Genomic DNA, 22,085 nt, shown 5'->3' with positions numbered 1-22,085 from the left:
GTTTTGTGGTTTTAGAATAGAATTTATGTGCCTAATAATCCAAAATTAAGGAAGATGATCTTAGAAGAAGGCAATAAGAGTACTTTTAGTATTCACTTAGGAGCTATTAGATGGATTAGGACCTTAGGAGGATGTATGAGAGTGGCGTAGCGGAAGCGTGGTGGTATAAGGTGAAGAGAGGAGTAGAGGAAGTTGTGGACTTGTGTGTAGTATTCCAAAAGTCTAAAGTGGAACATTAGAAAGTCTAAGGTGGAACATTAGAAAGTCTAATGCAGGAGACATATCCATTTTTATTTGCTTCAGGTAATTTCGGGGACGAAATTTTTAAAAGGAGATGAGAATTGTAACATCCTAAATTTTTCTACTAATACTATAAATAATTATTATTTATTTTTATATTTTTGAAGATTATTTCCTTATAATTATTTTGATTAATTAAATGGGTTTGATTGAATTTTTAAAGGTTTTTATTAATAATCATTTATGAAAATTATTTTGTATAATATTATTAATTATGATATTTTGTTATAAATATTATTTAAAGAAAATCATGTTTTAAATTGTATTGATATTTTATTTTAATTTGATATATATATAAGTATTTATTTATTTATTATTTAAAAATTCTGGATGTTCATGGTCCCGGAACGGGCCGTTCCACTTTGGGAACGGGCTGTTCCGGATGAGGTTTTAGAGAACAAGTATTGACCCCAGAACGGGCCGTTCTGGTTTTGGAATGGGTCGTTCTGGGAGAGGTTTTTGTACATGTTTTATTTGTACAGAACGGGCCGTTTCGGATTCGAAACAGGCTGTTCTGGCCGCGGCCTGATGGCTATAAATAGAGCGTTTTGCACTCTCTAAAACTCATTGTTCTTCTTTTTCTAGTTTTTTTCCTCCGTTCTCTTTGAAGACGAGGTGGAACCTAGAGGGGGCGACCAACAAGATTTGGCTCCTGCTTATCGAGGTAAGGGGGGAGTGAGAAACCTCGCTCTGGGTGTGAGATTGTATGCTAGGTAGTGGGATTGGCCCCCAATACTGTGTTTGCTGTATTTTTGTATGCTCATGTATGAGGGGTTTCTCCCAATTGTATCTATTTTGCTTATTATTTTTTTTATATGCAATTAATTGTATGACTTGAGATCTCTATGGGTTCCTATGGGAAACCTTATGAAAAATAGACAAAATATAAATGTTTTCTGTTTTTTTATCAGATTGCTCTATTGTATTCCTTGTTGAATGTAATGCGTAAGTATGTGATTAATTTTTAGAAAAAATATGTTTTGATATGATTTAGAGTGCTCTATGGGTTCCTGCGGGAAACCCTATGAGAAATAGGCAAAATATGAATATTTTCTGTTATATTCCTTGTTTGATGAGATGTAAAAATATGTATTTAATTTTATAAATAAACGAGTTTTGATATAAATTAAAGTGCTCTGTGGAAGGTTTGTGAATATGATGAGATAATGTGATAATGTGATATGATGATGTAATGTAAAATGTGATTGAGACATGAGATATGAAATGTGATAATGAAATATGATGACGAAATGTGATGATGTGATATGACCATGGGAAATGATAATGTGATATGAGAATGCATAGAGTCTTGATTGACATGCATCATTTGCATAAGTGTCTTAAGGGTACGATATGGAATACACCGCCAGAGAAGGCCCCCTAGTGTAAAAGCTTTGGAGATTAGTCCTTGGGTATAGCTTGGTTTGGAAGTCCCAATCTCGCCCATTGTGTCCATGGGATGTATCTTGCGCGGCTTAGCTATCCCGACGAGACTCTGGTAGTATATCCTTCTAGTGAGAGCGCAGAGGGTGTGACCCGGCATGTACTCCTAGACTACTCTTCATGTATTGTTAGCGACAATATGTCATGTGATGTTTTAATGGCGCCATATGCATGATAATGTGAAGTCCGTGTCCATACATGTGCATCTTTATTGTTAAATGATGATAAATTACTATTTGTATGACTTGGATGATTGAATAAACTATTGTTGTTGATTGATCTATGAGGTAACTGTATTGTTTGTGTTTGGCTATCTGGTCTGCGTTCCTACACCGTGAGCCAGAGTGAGATGTTTCTCACTCCCTTCTTTTGTGTTGTTTCTCTTGTTTGATATACAAGAGACATTAGCAGCATGAGGCTGAGGTTGTGGATGATGGAGTTTAAGCTTCTATGTGGGATTTTGCTCTGATAGAATATGTAACATCGGGACATAGAGATAGAATTAGAACATGACATTGTTTACGATTTATTAAAGTATATATTTTGAAATTTTCAATTTTTATTCTTTGTAATTTTATTTACTATTTGAATTAAGGACATAAATGTGAATTCTTTATCACATGATTATTGGAATTTTCGTTTCAATTTTAAATATTTTTTTTATCCAATAAGATATTTCTTTTTTATTATTATGTATATTTATGTTGGAGTAGAGGATGTCACATTAAGTGATATCATCTTATTTTTTATTATGTATATATATGTTGGGGTAGAGGGTGTCACACTCCCCAGTCTTTATTCAAGTATTTTAGGTGTTGATCAACTGGCTCCACTATATATGACTGTCACTGGAACCACATTTTCGAAAATGCAAAGCAACAACTTAATTTGGATTTATGACAGCTATTTTTGGCAAGCCGGGAGAAGTACTCCTCCTCCCAAGGTTGCGCATGTGGCAACAGAGGTTGATACTATTTGCTGAATCTGCATGTAAAAATCCAGTGTCAAATATGGAAATCCAGGATCAAATATGTAGTGTACTTCTGTCTAGCAGTACTTAATGTAGAAATTATTTGTATTGGTTTTGGTTGTTTAATATATTGGTATAGTCACTTCCTTGGAACTTAAGTTTTGGTTGCCATGGCCTGTTTGTGATCTATCTATATTACCACTGCAGTAAATATGTATTAATACGCACCGCAATTTCCTTGAATTTGGCAGTCTTTTAATACATAGTGATAATTCAGACAATTTTTTCTATTCTAAAAACAAAATTGCAGGAATATCTCCAAAATTTCAAGTCAATTGAAATAAATTTCTGTGAGTATACTTCAAATGAAGGATGATACCTTCTATGATAATGCATTAATTGATGGTCGAGAAGCGAAAACTTTTTTCAAGGAAGTGCATTAGAAATTTGATCGCAAAATTTCAAGTCAGCTGTACTAAATCCACTTTTACAAGCCCCACTAGCTTCTTTATAATTTATAACAGAAGTTAACTCTTAAAAAGCATCCAAAATCTAACTCAATATTCATGAACAAACATTAAATTACATTACACTGCAACAAGTGATTCTTAGAAACCATTCAAGATTGTACTTCTTCACTGCCTTAGCTGGCAATCGTGAAACCAACCCAAACAAGACTAATTGTTTTAATTATCGCTGCGTGCTGCATAATATGTCTGTACCACAGTGAGACCTAGCAGCACGATAGCTGCCAACACTCCAATGAGTTTCCAAACCGTAGGGATATGTTCCTTGATCAAAATGCTGTACCAATTTTTCCAATAGAAAAGAATAATCGCAAAGAGACATCTGCACTGATGCCAAATTACAATAGGCCATTTTTTCAACATAGTTAATAGAGTCGTTGTCGTGTATTTGTTCAACTTGGCACAATCTTCGCTATAACTCGAATCCATGTGTTCAACTCCCTCACAGATCGTATGAAACAGCTTCAGCAAATCTTCATTACTTTTCTCGGATTCATTGACTAAAACCCCGACATGCTCAAGCAGTTCAATGTCATGGGGACAACAAATCAAACCTTGGAAGAACAATGCATACGAAGTCAATTTGCATCTGTTCCCAATCCTGCTTTGCTCCCAGGCGATCAAGTTCCTCCATTTGACTTCCGTTGACTTCTTAATACGCAGCTGAGGAATCTCCAACACCCCATCGTCGTTGTTGAATTTTATCTCAAAGTCAAAGTTATCAAAAAACTCAAACTTGTTCAAATAATCAGCATAATCAACATTGCTTCTTTCCGCGGGTTTTATTTTTATTCCATTAGCTCGAAGCCTCGTAGCACAACACTTCAACTCTCGCCGCGCGTGCCTCGTTTCGTGTCTCTCCTCTTGGTTTGTTATGGACAAATGAACAAGGTGAAGGAGGTGAGCCACGCCAGCTGTAGGAGTAATCAAAGGGTAGCCAAGAGCTCCCAATGCAAGTTCAGCAACACGATGATCTTCCTCACTGGGAACATCACAGGGGAAGAGTCTCCTATACAACTTCTTGAGAACAATGAAGGGTATTTGATTCTCAAGCAACAACATGTCACTCAAAACAGACAATAGTTTCTCCTGGCTTTCGAATATGGGGTCATCATGGTAATGACTATGGACAACATAATTGTTGTCGCTCAAGGCATCCATGTACTTGCTAAGCCTGATTAGAAATTCCAACAAGAAAAGACCATCCAGTAGCATTATTTTGGCCAGCTCGTGTGGTTCGGTTTGGATGTTCCCTCCGTAGCTGGCACGGATTATGCTGTCTAACTCCAGAATGGTTGTGCCGCAAATTTTCAACGTAATTGGTCCCTGATCACTTTCCTCGGCGTTTTCGTTTTCCTGTTCTGGTCCCTGTTGACTTTCCTCGGCGTTTCCATTTTCTTGTTCTGGTCCCTGTTGACTTTCCTCGGTTTTTCCATTTTCTTGTTCTTGGGAACGTCCAAGAATATGCAACATGTAACTCCACTTAGGTTGTTCCATCAACATGAGATCGTTTTCGCCTTCGGATCCCCTGTGGTAGGGTCCAATGGAGACAACCTGGGGCTTGTATGCTCCATTGTTTGGCTTGCGAATTCTGTCTGGAACCTTGGAGATGCTGCATGACTGAACTTCTCTGTGAATTATACTACCCAACATCATTTCAATTGGAATCATCCAACTGGTGTTGTCAACATTGATAAGTTTTTGATAATCCATCTCAAAGATTAGATTTAGGAGTGCATATAATTCGCTGTTAGAGGTTCTTTATATTGTGCTGCCTAGGCCCCCAGAAAGTCGTTGTTAATGTTCGGGATAGAATGTGGCCAATACTCATCTCATTCTCGCGACTTTTTCACTTAAGATTTAAGAATTTTCATTTCTTTCCTCTGTTCTATTGTTTTTTATATGGGATGCACTAATGGATAACCTAAACACTAAAAAAAAAGCCTCGTGATAAAATAACTAACATAAAGGAAAGAATAGATTGGACACACTTGACTTGAGTCCTCAATAGTTAATTTTCCGTTATCTTTTTCGAGACATTTTGACCGTGATGATGGTGAAATTACCTTTAACACAACGGGAGGTCCCACATACGAAAATGCCAACTGTGGAGCAGTTGTTGGCCGAGGCTTTAAGACAAGGGCAGGTCTTCGGAGTTGTTTGGATGTGCAATGTATAAGAGGGGCTTACTTTTTTTTATATTATTATTTAAAAAATATAATTTGTTATAAATTTATATTATTTTAAAAATAGATTAAAATTATTATTTTTATATTTAAATATAAAAATGCTCTATAACTATAAAGTTCCGTTATTTTTTTATATATTATTATATTCATAAAAGAATAAAATATATTTTTAATTTTTGTAACACGTTTCGAAGTTTGGTTTTAGTCTCTAAAAAATATTGTCTTATTTTGACCTTTTTAATTTACAAATACACTATTTTTAATTTTCAAAATTATTTATATAACATTTTATGATAAACAATAGTACATAAGTAAATTGAATGAAAGTACCTTTTAAGATTTGTTAATTTTTTTTTAATGTAATAAAATATGTCACTTTTAAATTTTTAATTAAAGATTCAATACATCATTTTAGGAATCTTTAGTTATGTCCTTAAACTAAAAAGAGAATTGTAACCTAGTCTTTCAACTTTTAATATTTTTTAATTTAGTTCATAAGATTAGAATTTTGTTTATAAATAGTGAAATATAACATAATATTTTTTTATATCATACATGTACAATCTTATCAAATTATTATTTTATGTATTATCATGCAGATATAACATGTTTTAATCTATTAAAATACACTACTATAGAAGATAAATTTTACATAAGTTTTTTTAAGCATTTTACACTGGTTTTTGGAAACGATGTAGGTTAAGACAATGTAGAAAGTGTAAGACATATTTTACATCGATTTTATCAATAATCGATGTAGAAATGTGATTTTCTACGTCGAATTTGAAATCAATGTAGAATATGTTGGTTTTATCGATAACCATGTAGAATATGTTTGTAACGACTCGTCGTGGTTGTCACACTACGGAACAACACTAAATACTATTGGGAATATATACTGAAATAGTATAATAAAATATTTACAACACAAGTTGCTAATCAAGCAACCAACATCAACTAGTTATATACAACAAAAAAATTCATCTCCAGGCACCTCCTGTGGCCTCTAGCAGCTATCTCCCAACCTATCCCTGCCCTGCTCCCATACAACATATGATCATCACAGTCCAAACCACATGGAAACATGCAAGGGTAAGCTAGAGACAATAAACGACTCATAATAATTAAATATGCAACACAACTATATAATCATCTTCTCATCCGACACATAAAACAAACAACATATATATATTACACATCTTATCATGATTTCAACTTGATTCCACATATCAACATTGTATCAACACTTCAACGCAACTACTGTACAAATTATTGGAATAGTTATCATAATAACAACCAACACATGTATAAAAGAAACTTACAACATAACAGCGCTATCATCATTCTCAACAAGGTCAGCATGCAACACAATCACAGCTTAACAACAGAACAACATACATACAACTCATATCAACAACAAATCAATTCATCAACAACTTATGCGTCATCAAGCATTTCAACTCGGAGATCTCCTACAACGTGGTGAGTAGTCTAAGTGGCTAGGTCCTACCGAACCGACAACACAAAACCTTTTTGGGCTTGCTAGGTAAACAACAATTTGGATATCAATCCACAACACGATAACGGTTTCTCAGACTTTGCCACTTAAACAAGGAAATATAGTACTATGTTAGGATAGAACAACTAGGTTTAGGCCTACCACGCCATTAGCTAGCTCAACTAAGCCATCTATGGGATTAGCCTACCAACTATCCTCTAAATACTACAACCTTCCGATACTCGGTTAGGAACTAAGTTCTCGACTTTATACTTTACTCGAATTGGCCGCTTGTAATCGGTATAGATCGACTTGACCCCTATATCTTGGTTGCTTTGTACACGTGTGCCTCAACCTTGCCCACACACGGGATCAACTAAGTTCTAGAGGAGAATAACACAACGGCCACTCCAAGGGACAACTTCCCAAGGAGGGTTTTTCAACAAATTGGGCTCTTAGAGCACACAACTATCTCAATCCACACAATGGATGAGCAACTTCGAAAACATCTCTCCTAGTCCTAGTGATCAACAGATAATCATCACAGCTTAATCAGCTTACAACACATCAGCAGAACTCAACTCAATAACTTAAACAACACACAACTCATCTGCACTATTTTAACAACAAATCTTAACAACTCTACAACTCATTTCCTCTTTAATCAACTTTCAATCAACTTTCAACTTAAACAACATGATCAACTCACAACTTTAACAACACAGTTTATCAGCACAACTCATCTGCATTATTTTAACAACAAATCTTAACAACTCTACAACTCATTTCCTCTTTAAGTGACACAATTATCATCTCATTAGCTCAATTATTAGCTCTTGTCAACTTTAGTCAACTTAACATCTTATTAGCTCAACTCATAATTTACAACTCATTCGTACAACCATCAACATACAACACGACATGTGAACCACACAACCTGATTTTCAACTTGAGCAACATAGATTTACTACAACTATCGCATATAACTAAATAGCATATGCACAAACACAACTTTTATCATTTCATCATATTTCACAACATTAAATAATCCACACATAAATATAGCAACTTTAGCAACATACCATGTATTCACACATTCTCTATTTGGCACAACTACTCATTTAATTTACAACACTATACTCAACATGCATCTCTTTATTTCATTTCCTACTCATCATACCTCTTAATGTAATTATACAACTTCATACAACTCAAAATAAATCTCAAATTCAACATAAAATCAACCATGCATCAAAAGCCCCATTTTTTCCAAAATCCCAAAAAATGAGAAAGTTCACAAATCAATTAATGATTCTCAACATTCTTACTCCATATGAGTTTCTAAACTCACATATAAACAAACAATATACAATCTAGCTTCTCTTACCTGGAGATTGACTCTAAAAGTCAAGAATCTGAGAAGAAGAAGAAGAAGAAGAAGAGTATCTCCAAAGCTTGACTCTTGAACTTCAATCCTCCAAAGACAAGCTCTCTAGTCCAGGGTCCTTATCTCTAGAACTTCTCTCTAAAACTTCTATTTTTCCTCAACTGCACCCAAGTCCTATTTATAGAAATTCAAAAGGGGCCAGAACGGCCCGTTCCGAATTCGGAACGGCCCGTTCTGGGCTCCTTCATTGTGAGCAAAATTTACATGCAGAATGGCCCATTCTGAAACCAGAACAACCCGTTCTCAAATCAGAACGACCCATTCCAGAGTTCAAGTTTACTCATAATGACCATTTCAGAACGGCCCGTTCCAGTCTAAAATTTATAGGTCAATTTAGTAGTCGGAACGACCCGTTCCAGTCTGGGAACGGTCCGTTCTAGGCTACTAAATTACCCACATTTGGGCTTTCTGAAACTTGCTACGTTACAATGTTGGTTCTATCAAAAACCATGTAGAATATGTAATATTCTACATCACTTCTATTGGTGGTTCTATCGGTAACAACTTTCATGGGTTATCTACGGAAAAATTTCCATAGATAACATTATCTACGAATTTTTCGTAGAAAACCTTGGTGGGATATAGGACAAAAAAATTTATGTTCTAAGCGATGTAAAGAATATTTGGTAAAAAATAAATATTATTAAAAATTTTCATTTTAAATTTTTTATTTTTATAAATTAATGATGATAAAAAATAACATACTAATATCTAGTTTTAAATTTGATATGAATAAATAAAACAAGGATAAATACATTTTTTGAATTTTATATCTTAGATTTAAGATGAATAAATATATTAAGTTAATTAATAATTTATTTAAAATGTTAAAATTTAATTTATAAAAATAATATTTTAAAAGAGAAGTGTTATAAGAACACAGGTATAACTTTTACTAAGTATATACACACTCAATAAATTTATATTAAATGTGAATTTTATAAATTCAATCGTTAGATTGAAAGTTTTTTTCTCTCAGATCATATATACAAAATTTTATATGAATTCAAGATGATTTGATACTTCATTCTTGTAAAATAAAATTGACGTAATATATACATTTCATAATATATTAAAATATGAGCACTTTGATTACCTTCAAGTTGTTGTTCAATTTTAACAAAACTTGATATAAACATATAAAGTGATATGAACTTTCAATCTAACGGTTGGATTTACAAAATTCACATTTAATATAAAGTTATTGAACAGTGTAATACTTAGTAAAAGTTATACCAGTGTTATTATAACCCTTCTCATTTTAAAATATAAAAATTATTATTTAAACTTTTAAATTTTTAATAGATAATTTAAATTTTATCATAATATTAATTTTAAATAGAAATAAATAGATTTTTAATTATAAAAATAATTATATATATATAAAGATTAATTAAATATAATATAATTATTATTAGTAATATAATTATTAATTATACATATTATTATATATTATAACGGTCTGGACACATCGAAATGAGAAAGATCCAAAGATAGTATAAGTTGATATTGTATAGTTGAGGATGACTTAAATGAATTAATTTGTGCCACCTATACTAACAACATGCATCTGCTTTTTGGTAGCTTATCTCATCAGAACTCCACAGTTAAACATGCTTGACTTGGAGTAATATAGGGATGGGTGACCTTCTGGGTAGTTTTCAAAAATTGTGTAATTAAGGACAAAACAAGCTGAAAAGTGAAGTATTGTGAAATAGAATCCTTGAGAGGCCAAATATGAGTGTTTCGTAGCGATCGAATTTGCGACGTCTATAAAATTTAATAAAATAAAAAATAAATCTTTAGCAACCGATTTAGCGACCGATTTATTCGATCACTAATTTGGTCCCCATACACATCAGCGACCAAAATCATTGCAACCATTTTGCGACCAAAATTTTCGGTCGCTAAACCAAAATTTTTAGTCGCTAAATAGAGATCAAAAATTTTTCAATTACTATATAACTTTGTGACTAAGTTTTTTGTGACTACTTAAATTCGGTCGTTAAGGTAAATAGCGACCGATTTTAACAATTTAGCGACCGATTTTGGTGGTCGCTAAATGCAATTTTTTTGTAATGTTGGTAGAATAGTTGCAAATACAAAAAATTCTATAATATGATTTTTGGTTTGAAAACAGAGATAGGATTTGGTAGGAGAAGAGAAAATGGGCCTTAGTGACTCACGTTGAAAAACAACAATTGAAACATAGGGATTCACCAGCAAAACCTAAGTTTTCCTTTGATTGAGTTTCACCATCTATCAAGGAGAGCACAAGGAGAATGATGTGATTGATCTTGGGTAGCACGATAATCGTCGGGGAGAGTGCGAGAAAAGATACTGTTGTCCGTTGGCTTCCTAAGTAGCACAATGATTGTTGACGAGAGCATGAGGAAAGGGATTTTCATCCCTCACGAGGGTTTGGGTACTGCAATGAGGGTTTAGGGTCGAGAGTTTGAAAAGAGATATGTGCTCCCTAGGTAGTGCGCATCATTTCTACATCGGTTTTTAGAATATTTGATATTTACATCATTTTTATGTAAAACCAATGTAAATATACTTATTATTTTTATTTAATTATAAAAATGTCATCGTATTTTTATTTTACATCATTTTTATTGAAATCGATGTAAATATGGTAATGTAAAATAACATATTTCTAATAGTGATAGTATAAAAGTAATTTTGAAAAAGTTATAAAAATAAGATAAATTTATTATTTTCAACTGTATTAACAACTTTTTTTAATCTTGATGACTGAATTACTAATACGTATTATTTATATCATTTTTTTTGGGTAATGTAATATATTATTTATATATTATAATTCTAACAATATTTTATTCCACAATATTTATATACATAACAACCCATGATACCTCGTGATAATGGCAGAGCTTAAATTAATTATTAAGAGTGACCTAAATCAAGTCGCCGAAGATATAATTTAAAATCCCAGCACATGGTTTCACATAAAAAAATCCCAGCACATGGTTGCCTTTTACAACAACCAAGCGATAATGGAAGAGTTTATAATTAATTATTAATAGTGGATTGAATAAAAACACCAAATAAATGATTTTAAATCGCGCACATAGCTCGCATTGCAAATAATTACGATTAAAGTGAAGTTCATGGAAGGTGCATCAGCCGCCTGAACTTTGAATAAACAATAATAGCTTTTACGTTCCCATTTTGAATACAGGTTATAGGATCATAGTCGCTGAACTCAACCTACATTGGTTATAAAACATGCAAATACCCGCCAAATAAAATGTAATTAAGCGGGAATTAATTTCTATGGCGACGCGAAAAGAAGGAAAGAAAACGAGCAACAGTTCAAAGCCTGAAAATGATCAAGTTTCCCATATTTCTTCTCCTCCAGACTCTGCTCCCTCAATGGCCCCACGTACCAATCCCAAACCTAGAAGCATTGGTTTTGATTCAGCCGTTACTAAAAAACTGAAACATAATTCCCCCAATATGGGAAATAATAAAAAGACGAGGAAACCCTCATTGGATTCCTCTTCCCCCGCCAACGTAAATAGTAAAGAGACCATGCAAAATAAAGACGAAACTGACGGTGGTTCACCAACATCAGTACATGAAGCACACATCCAATCAACCTCTTTATCTGCTTTCCCCCTTGGTAAGCAAACAATTTAATTTTCTATCATTTGTAAAATTTACTTTTATATAGAGATATGATTCGTTAACTTGCTTCTTAAGAAAAATAGGTGGAAGAAAAAGAAGAGTGAGATGAGGTTTGGGGAGAAATTTGTAGATAATCTTAAACTGAATAGTTTTTATGCAATCTCTTTATGATATAATCAAGTGTTAATGATTTTTTTTTGTAAGTTAAAAAATTTATATGCATATCAAGTAGTAATTATAGTTGGAACCGTAGATATTTGGTAGTAGTGAATAACTGCTTAATACTTTCTCAATAGGAGAAAAAGAAGAAAACAAAGAGAGAACAAAAAAAAAAAAAAAAGAGAAAGAAAAAAAAGAGAGAGAGACGAGATAGAATATAGAAATAAGAGAGGGGGAAAGAAACAAGTGGAAGAGAGAAAGAAAAATAGATGGAGAAAGAAAAAAAAAAGTAGAAAAAGAGGAAAAAAAAAATATATATATATATATAGAGAAAGAGAAAAGAGAAAGAACATAAACTAGAGAGAGAAAAAAAAAAAGAAGAGAGAAAAAAATCAGAAGAAAGAAAACATATAAAAAAAATAGATGTGAGAGAAGATGTAGAAGTGAGGGGAAAAAAAATATGAAGAATTTGTTTGAAATGAAAATGAAATTTTTATATTTTAAATAATTAAATATTTTCATAAATTGTTAGAATTCAATTTAATTTTAATATTTTTTTATTCAAACAAATTATTTCAATGCAAAAAATTTAAAATTCACAAGAAAATAAATTATTTTCTTAAAATATCTCATGGAAACATACTATTAAAAAAAGTGTAAAACATGAAATTCAAATTCCAATTGTTGCAATTTTTAAGGATATTTTTTTCACTGCATTGTAATATATAAATTAATTTGACTAGTGATTGCCTTTTCTAAAAAAGAAATTGACTAGTATTTATTGTTGATAAGCAAGTTTTGAGAGATGAGTCTGAGTTGCTGCAATCATTGTGGAATACGGCAGTGGAAGAATCGTACGCACAACTTACTTCTGAAGAAATTTTCAAAGCAGTATCAGTTAACGTGGAACTCATAAAGAAACGTTTGAAAGAGTTATCAATGAAAAATACTGGGAAGGGAGAAACAACGAACAAGAACACAATAAAGGAAGGGATTGAGATATCTGAGGCAGTGTCTCTTTTGAAGTTGGAGAGAAATTCATTATTCTCTGAAATTGAGATGGCAGGGCAAAAGGCTCGAAGGGCAGCAACTTTGATGATTCAAGCACAAATGATGTCTAGCAAAGCAAGTGAACTACTTGCTCAGAGCAAAAAAATACTACAATCTGTCGACCTTTAAATATGTTTTATAACTATGATGTATGAATATTTGATACTATAATCCATTTATTATAAAAATATACATATAGGTATCTGTATTCATAGCATAATAAATGTTAATTATAACTTTGATTAAATTTCATAAATCATAACAAATATATAATTACAATTTTGCAAATTTAAATTAATTAAGAACAAAATTCTTGTACATAACTAAATTAATGGAGCTGCAAGTATGTTTTTTTTTTTTTTAATTTATGGGAACACTACTAGATTTTAATCCTTTAGCAACATTTTCTTATTTACATTTGTTAAAATGTTACTATATATTAAATAAATGTTATTTTGTAACACTTTTGAAAAATGTCATTATAAATAGAGTAACATTTTTTATTTCAATATTATTCTTTCTAAATGTTTTCAAAATCAAAGTCTCATATCGATTAAATTTTTTTTACATAAGTTATTTTACAACATTTTTTTTATAAAATGTTACTATAATTGCATCTAAAATCAAAGTCCTATATCGAGTTAAAAAAAGTATATTTCTCTTATATCTAATTGTAACCTATAATTAAAGTTCTACATCAAATAAATTAATCTCATAAAGAGTATATATACTCGTATAGTTATATTTAAGATAAATGAAATTTGATATTCTATATATAATTAGTGGTGATTAACTAAAAATGTCTTTCCCTAAAAACTTAGAACTCCTAGAATTTAGGAGACATAAAAATATAATAATTAATAGTAATATTTAAATTAAAATTAATTATTATTTTATAAAGTTAACAAAATCTTGGCAACATTATTAAAATGTTACAAAAAATTATTAAAATGTTACAAAAATACTACTTTGGTAACATTTCAAAAATGTTACTTAATTATGTAAAAATGTTATTAAAAGTCTTTAGCAACATGAACTATATACAACATTTAATAATATGTTGCTAAAATCAAATTAGCAATATTTATACATAATTAAGTAACATTTTTCAAATGTTGCTAAATACCATTTATGTTGTAGTGGAAATAATGATGATAATAATTGCATTTCATGAGTTAGACGGTATGTGGTTTGTATAGATAAAGATAAAGGTGGAATGAGAGTGAAAGATATAGTATCATTTAACAAAACACTAATTGGAAAGAGGAGGTGGAGAATGTTATTAGAAAAAGAAACACTTTGGGGTTAAAATATTAGAATCAAAATATGAAATAATTATAAGACATGTTCTTACTCTAGATCAAAAGCTTATAGGTTCTCAATGGTAGAAATATTTGTTTAAAACTGTAAATTAATGAAGTAGGGGAGAGACAATGATCTAAGAATCACATTTATGTGTATGTTAAGAATGAGAATAAGGTTTTGTACTAGGAGGACAAGTTGTTGGTGCATGATCATTTGTGCCAATTAATTCTCAAGTTGTATATTTACTTTTAGAAAATAAGTTTAACTTAGTAAGAGATCTTGCTTATTGGCTTGATAATTGTTGGCTTTAGAATTTTTCCTTTGAGAAGGGTATGTTTAATGGAATGGAAACAAACATCCTTTTATGATTTTTTTTTTTTTGTAATTTGCTCAATTTCTGTTTCTTTTTCTACCAAAGCATCAAATAATTGAATATGGAGTGTTGCAACTATAGTTGATCCACGCTTAAGCAAGGTCAGGGGTTCGAATCCTGCCTTGTGTATGCAGCCGCGTTAAATCTTGGGATCAACTATCCTACCCTTTGATGTGCCTCCAACGTAGCGAGGAGATTAGTCTCTGTCAGCGGTGGATACTTCAGGAACGAACCAAAAAAGAGTATATTTCTTAATTAGAGATATGTATATTGTTCCTATTTATCTTGTGTTCAAATTCATTTGGAAAATTAATGTATTGTCTAAGATTATTACATTAGTTGGAGGTTGTTCCATGATATAAGAATCAACGATAAAAAAAAAATTTAAGCAAAAGGAATGTGATGGCTAGTCATTGATGGAGATATAGTTTTTGCTTACAGGGATGTCATTATGTAGAGGACGACTGTTTGTTAATTATGTAACTTCTGTACGCATCCACTTACAGACAATATATGTCAAGCGAGTTTGTTATGTGAAAATTGATTCTGGAAAACCAATTCCAGAGCGTGATTAATAGGGTTTAGGCATATTATATATATACCCGGTGAATCAAAGTCTCTGATCATACGGTAGTATTGGTTAAATTGGATAGTGGCGTTTGTAATTGAGTGTCATTTCTTGGCTGATTATATATATATATATATATATATATATATATATATATATATATATATATAAATGTATAGATATTTTTATTTTCTACCACCAGTGAGCGAAACCAGATTCAATATTTTAAATAGGTTATCAAGTTATAATTTTTAAATAAAAAACGTGATTAATAGATAATATCTCACTAATAATAATTAGCTAAAGTTTTCAAAAAAACATTAATGGTTAATAAAATTTGAAGATGCTTTCCATCGGTAACATAATATATATATATATATATATATGTAAACACCAATTTTGTTCCAACAATGTTCCTAATAATCTCTTTCACAAAAATCTCCAAATCAATTATTCAAAAATAAATGAACAATATATGTATAAAGTGATTAATCATATCTTCTTCCCTCCAAAATATAATACAAAATAAAATAACAAAAATGGAAAGAAATAATAAAGTCAAGGAATGCACAAATGAGACAGAAAATAAAACCAAGTAAGAATCCGGAAGGCACCATTTTGACTTTAGGAGCCAAGGCCTTTCTCTTGTGTCCCTGCACTACTCTCATTCTCATACAAAGTGGTGCAAATCTTGTTCTGTAACTGAAAAGGCTGTCTAGGCTATCTGTGTTGTCTACTTGCAATACTCCAACCACAATAGACAAGCAAGGAGCCTCACGCTCTCTCAAGAGGGATTATTCTCCTTCTGATTGAAAAAAATTTTTATCGAGACAAGAGGAAAAGAGATAAAAAGGGGAACTTCATGAGTGCAGAGGAGACACAACCCATGGTTCGTCTTTTAAAAGGGGGAGGAAGGATTGAGAGGGGGGACCGGGAGGAGGAGAAAGGAAAAGGACTGGTAGCGGGGTAGAGACCATTAAGCAGGGAAGAAGAGACCCATCTTTCGTGCGACGTGGTATGATTATCTAGCTTTCCCCTTCAACGTGCCTTGCACTGTTTATGCGATTTTCAGGCTTCTTCCTTTTGTGAATCAGGAATTTAGTAAAACTGGGATGTGCCATTTTCGTGTGCTTATTGTTTGTTTGTTAATACATAGTAGTTCGCTTGGATTTTAAATTGGGTACTTCGGATTCTTCTTTTTGTTTTTTTGTTTTCTTTCTTTTACCTTTTGAGTAGACTGTGATTGGATTGCTTTGAAATATTTCTCTTTGCGTTGGCAGTGATTTCCCACATGGATTTGACGTGTGTAAGTGGAAGTAAGGTGCGTAATGATGCTTTTCAAAAAAATGGTGCCTAATGAGATTTTTTATTTGCAAATAAATTTCGGTTGATGGTGGAAATCCTGGTGCCAACGTCATTCAACCAAATGCATTTTAATAGTCAACTAACAATGTGGCCTCCAGCATATACTATTGTTAAAGAGTTTAGATTTTTTTGAAATTTTTTAGCTGGATCAAAATGATATAAAAAAAATTATATAAAAAATTTGAGTTTGACATTTAATTAATACTTTTAGTATCATTATGTCTGAAAATGATAATACAGTGTTTGAAATAATAATAGTAATAATAAAAATAGTCACTATTATAATAATAATGATAATAGTAATAATAATTTATTTTTTATAATATCTATCTTTTTTAAAAAAAGATTATTTTTATGTGGTATCTCCTTAATCTTAGATGATGATATTTATTTTCTTGTTTTAACAAAATTAGTCTAATTGATTTTATTTGATTAAGTTATTTTTTATAAAGGTGCTAGATATTTATAATAATCAGAACAACAATAATAGCAATTACTGTAATATTTCTATTATTAATATTAGTATAAATTATATCTATAGAAAAAAGATTATTTGAATGTGACATTCCTTTAATCTTAAAACTCAAGGATGTAAGTTATGACAACTTATTATCATTATTATTTTATATTTAAAAAAAACAATTAATTCAAAATATGATTAAAAATCAAAATATAATATTATAATATTCAATATAAATATTTGAAGTATTAGTATTAAAAATTTTATTGGAAGAATGGTTAATTAGATGTGACATCTTTTTGACCTTTGAATTTAAAGTACAAGCTGCTGTGACAGCTTATCTTTAAATTTTTTCTCAAAAAAAACAAAAATGTCCAATTAATAAAAATTTTAACATCATAACAGCAATAATTGTAATTAAAACTTTATTGAATTGACTTTGGTGTACACCTTAGTCAATTTTATATTTTTAGGGTGAATGAGCTGAGATAGTTAAAAAATCCTATATTTAAGAAAAATAAAATTTAATTAAAAATATCAACACACAAATATTTTCTACTAAAGAACTACGTGACTCTGATTCTTCATTACACATGAAGATACGTAGGAGCAAGAACTAAATCTTGTCGAGCCAAAAAATAAAAAATATATTATTTTCTTTTTTATATAACAATAATAATTTTAACCTTTTTTAAATATATTGGTTAAGTTAGTTTAATAAAATATATTTAATCATTTTTGTGAGATAAATATTTTATAAATTATAAATAATTAGTTTAATTAATTAAAGGTAATCGTCTTAAGACGAACGTTGTGAGGTGCTAATACCTTCCTCACACGTAATCGACTCTTGAACTCAAAATTTGGTTTTCGTAGACTATTTTTCTACTTTATGGTTTTTCCAATGTTTATCCGTAAAAAAAAAATAAAAAATAACATTGGTGGCGACTCTTCTTTTTTCAATTTATTTTTTGTCGTCCCGTCGCGACTGAGGTTGCTACAATATATATATATATATATATGCCACTTTTAATAAATACATTTCTCTTCTCAATTTTTTTAAAAAAATCCTAAATACTCTTTTAATTATTCATTTTTAAAATAAATTTTACTTCCAAATGTTATCTTCTTTGTTCACTACTCTTTCTTGACTCATTTTCTTCTATCACTTCTCTCTAATTATTATTTGGTTTTTTTTATTTCTTCTTAATTTTTTTTCAACAATCAAGATACTCACTAGTCATTTGTACTGCTCTTAATTTAAATATTATTTTTCTTTTTTTACTTTTATCTTCATCATTTTTAACCTTAATTTGTTTGCTCTATATCTTTAATATTGTATACATTTAATATAAGTTTATAGGTTTAAAAATGTCATTTATGAAGACATAATTCATTGATTTTATGATAAATAACTGATTCAAAATAATATATTTATTATTATTACTGGAAACTAATTTTTTGAATTGTATTTTTATTTTAAAATATATTTTTTGAAATTATTTTTTTCGAAAAGTATAAATTTTCAAAAATTGAAGAGTATTATTTGGTAGGAAAAGAAAGTCAAGAAAGCATATATTTGAAAGTGTATTTAACAAACATTCATAATAATATTAAAATAAGTAGCAGTTATAGCATTATTTTTGAATTCTAAGGTCGATACAACCAGTTAGACAAAAAGAAAGAAAGAATTCTTTAATAATTAACAAACAGATGAACAAAATAATTTTATAACCAACCTAATTTATACAATCTGATTTTTCAAAATGTTATTTGTTTATTAATTTTTGCTTTTTAAATTCAAAATTTATCATAATGGAAGTGAAGGTTGTAACTTTATTACTATTATTACAATCACCATTACTATTTCGATTATCTTGAAATGAAAACAAATAATGGTAAAGGGATAAGAGAGGGAAAACACACGCGTCTCATATGAATGCCCAGTCTCGGGCGCCTAAGGAACTTCTTTTCCGTGCCTTTAATTAATCAAGCAGTCGACAAGGCCTCAAAGTAATAACATTAATTAGCCGGAACAGCAGACAGTCTCAGTTGTTTTCGAATAGACGCACTAGGAATTGAAGATTTAAGAGGATTACTAATAAGCACATTCTATTAGCAGGATAAAGCGAGAGATATTAAATTAACAGATTTCACTTTTACTGATTAGCTGGTTAATCCAATGTAACATCCATTCTTTAGTTCACGAACTGAAAAATTCTTTGCTGAGATCTCCCCTATTGTTTCGAGAGCAATAGTCACCGAATAACAAACTAGAAAAAATTTAACTAAAAATTTAAATAGAACTATTTAGTAAATCTTTACCAACATTTTATATAAATGTCAATAATAGTATTAGTAATTTTAAATACACTAATCATTATTTAATTACTAGTAAAAAAAAATAGTAATCATTTATATGATTGCTAAAGAACAAAATAATGACTACAAAAGACTAACTCTCATGAAGTGGTAGAAGAACTTCTTGAAAAGTTGCATTTGTGATGTCTGGAAATGCATGGAGACTACAACACCATCTCCATCTGAGCTTCGAGTAATCATTGCCCTATCCTCTTGAGATACATGTGCTAAACCAAAATGCACAGGCTTTCCCCAACCAAAATCTGCTTCATACACTGGCATGCTTATCCAGCTTGTGAGAAGAATGTTATGACTCCCAGAATACGGGACACCCTTATGTTGTTGTCCTTGTCCATTGAAAAAAGAACTTATGTAATCCAATTGCTCTTGGCCTAAAGTTGAACATAATTGTGACCTTATATACTCATTTGTAACCACATAAACTGCTTCCCTTATCTTTTGAGAAGCATGACATAATGGGTTTGATATGATATCTCCCACACAACATTTAGGTGTCACTGTTTTTGCCAAAGCATTTCCAAAATAATTCTGAGGGAGAGGTGGAATCAATCTATTGCGAATATCAACACTAAATCGAACTAGAGTTGGTTGGTTCTCACCAATTTCACGAGCCTTAGATGCACATCTCCATATATGAGCAGATATAACTTCAAATGTGCTATAAGGTCTTGCCCCTTCTTTCATAGATTGATTGTTGGCCATTTTCAGCTTCTTCACTTGGCTTGATGTGAGTTTCAACAGTGCAGCACTTCTTTTGTTTTGCTCTATTCCTGCTGGTATTTTTGGCACAGGCTTCCACTCTGGGAGATCAACGCTTGGAGCTGATTGGTTCGGTAATTTTAGTAGTTTTCGATCAAGAAATGGTATTTCATTAGATTCTGGTGTTTCTCCTCGAGCTAACTTTGCCCATGTGTTGATGAAGTGAGTAAGGGCAATACCTGTTGGGAACAAAGAATTTCAATTTTAAACGATATCTTAAAAATTTAAATTTAAAAATTTGAATTATTTTTCAACAATACCATCAGTCAAAGGATGAGACACTACAACTCCAAGGGCAAGGCCTTCACCACCATGGAACTTTGTTAACTGCAACAACAGTAGGGGAAGCTCCTGCATAGGTTGAGTATAATCAACTTCTGGAACAAGTTCCTTGGTGGACTCGGAGGGAGAAAAGTCTTTATAGTCCCCAAATCTGTTGGTGGTTTCAGCTTCAATCAAAGTCACTCCCTTTGCGTTACAATCCACTTCCATTCTACCACTTTCTGTCAATCTCAATCTACCAGCTATTGGATAGTAGGGCACTAAAATCTTGCTAAGAGAATTCTTCATCGTTTCAATGATGTCCCCACTGTGTTTTGCTTTGTAAATGTAGATTGTGGACACATGACCTAGGTGCCCGATTTGGTCACTATCGGATAGCCATAACGGTTCCATGGGTGTTGGTTAATTGGGAGTGACATTATACGAAGCTACGATAGTTGTCATTTTTCTGCTTGAAGGATAGGTGCAGGAGCTTAATTTCTTATGCAACATGCAATATATAAATTAAAAAAAAAAAAAAAAAACAAAAACCCTATGGAGTTTACTTTTCATATTGTACAGCGATTTGCATATATTCCACGACACTCATACATTATATATTATATATCATGTGAAATCATGCATGACCCGTTGGTCAAATATATAGGAGAATTTAAAATCTACACGTTTTTCACTAAAGCTGAGTTTATCATCAACAACTTGTTATATTATTAGCCACGGAAAGATTAAAAAAAGGGTTCACGAGAATTGCGTGAACTCATTCTTTTTTATAACTAGTTAAATTTGTCATTATACTGATCCATATTTGATGTTTCAACAAATAACAGTGATTAATATGCTTGAAGATAGAAAAATGAATAAGTAAGAATCAAACGAGGGGTTAAGCGGAGGAAAACAGATTTGTGCAAATTATATATCATATAAATAGTGTTTACCTCTCTAATAATCTAATGTATAGCAAGGATTTTGCTTGAGAAAATTTAGCATAGAGAATGCGATAGTCCAAACAGGATGAAGAAACGGTGGAGCCCCCTGTTCACTGTTTCAGAGCCACCTGTCCTTAATTCACCATTCACTCAGTCCGGACACTAAGTGTATGTTTGATTAATGTGATGTTAGAAATATCTAAACGTCTGTTTCAGTGAAAGCAACGTCCTTGTTTTTAAAATTTTGCACCCAAAAGTAAAAAATCACCGTTATATTTAAAAAAAAAAAATGTATATTCAAACATGTTATAAGTCATCAGTCACCGAGTTACTAATTCAATTATATGATCATATCTCTATTAAAAAAATTAAATACTAAAGCAAAACCTAGGAATTATTTTAAAATTAAAAAAAATTATTAAAAATAA

The 22,085-nt window shown here is 31.1% G+C and overlaps 2 protein-coding genes across 2 annotated transcripts; one reads left to right on the top strand and one right to left on the bottom strand.

The window, feature by feature from the left end:
* Positions 1 to 11,545: 11,545 nt before the first annotated feature.
* On the top strand, positions 11,546 to 13,441 carry LOC114916609 (uncharacterized). Its single transcript, XM_029273708.2, has 2 exons — positions 11,546 to 12,023; positions 12,984 to 13,441. Exons 1-2 carry the CDS (start codon positions 11,675 to 11,677, stop codon positions 13,364 to 13,366), a joined length of 732 nt encoding a protein of 243 aa, XP_029129541.1. The 5' UTR covers positions 11,546 to 11,674; the 3' UTR covers positions 13,367 to 13,441.
* Positions 13,442 to 19,617: 6,176 nt separating this feature from the next.
* On the bottom strand, positions 19,618 to 21,345 carry LOC109810147 (spermidine hydroxycinnamoyl transferase-like). The gene is made up of 2 exons (XM_083070759.1): positions 20,710 to 21,345; positions 19,618 to 20,628 (listed from the first exon to the last, which is right to left on the bottom strand). Exons 1-2 carry the CDS (start codon positions 21,122 to 21,124, stop codon positions 19,754 to 19,756), a joined length of 1,290 nt encoding a protein of 429 aa, XP_082926885.1. The 5' UTR covers positions 21,125 to 21,345; the 3' UTR covers positions 19,618 to 19,753.
* Positions 21,346 to 22,085: the final 740 nt, after the last annotated feature.

Source organism: Cajanus cajan, chromosome 3, assembly GCF_000230855.2.
Source record: "Cajanus cajan strain Asha chromosome 3, NIPB_CcT2T_4, whole genome shotgun sequence".
In the NCBI taxonomy this organism is placed as follows: domain Eukaryota; kingdom Viridiplantae; phylum Streptophyta; class Magnoliopsida; order Fabales; family Fabaceae; genus Cajanus; species Cajanus cajan.
The sequence above is the reverse complement of the archived record's forward strand: the minus strand, read 5'-3'. Positions and strand labels throughout refer to the sequence as shown.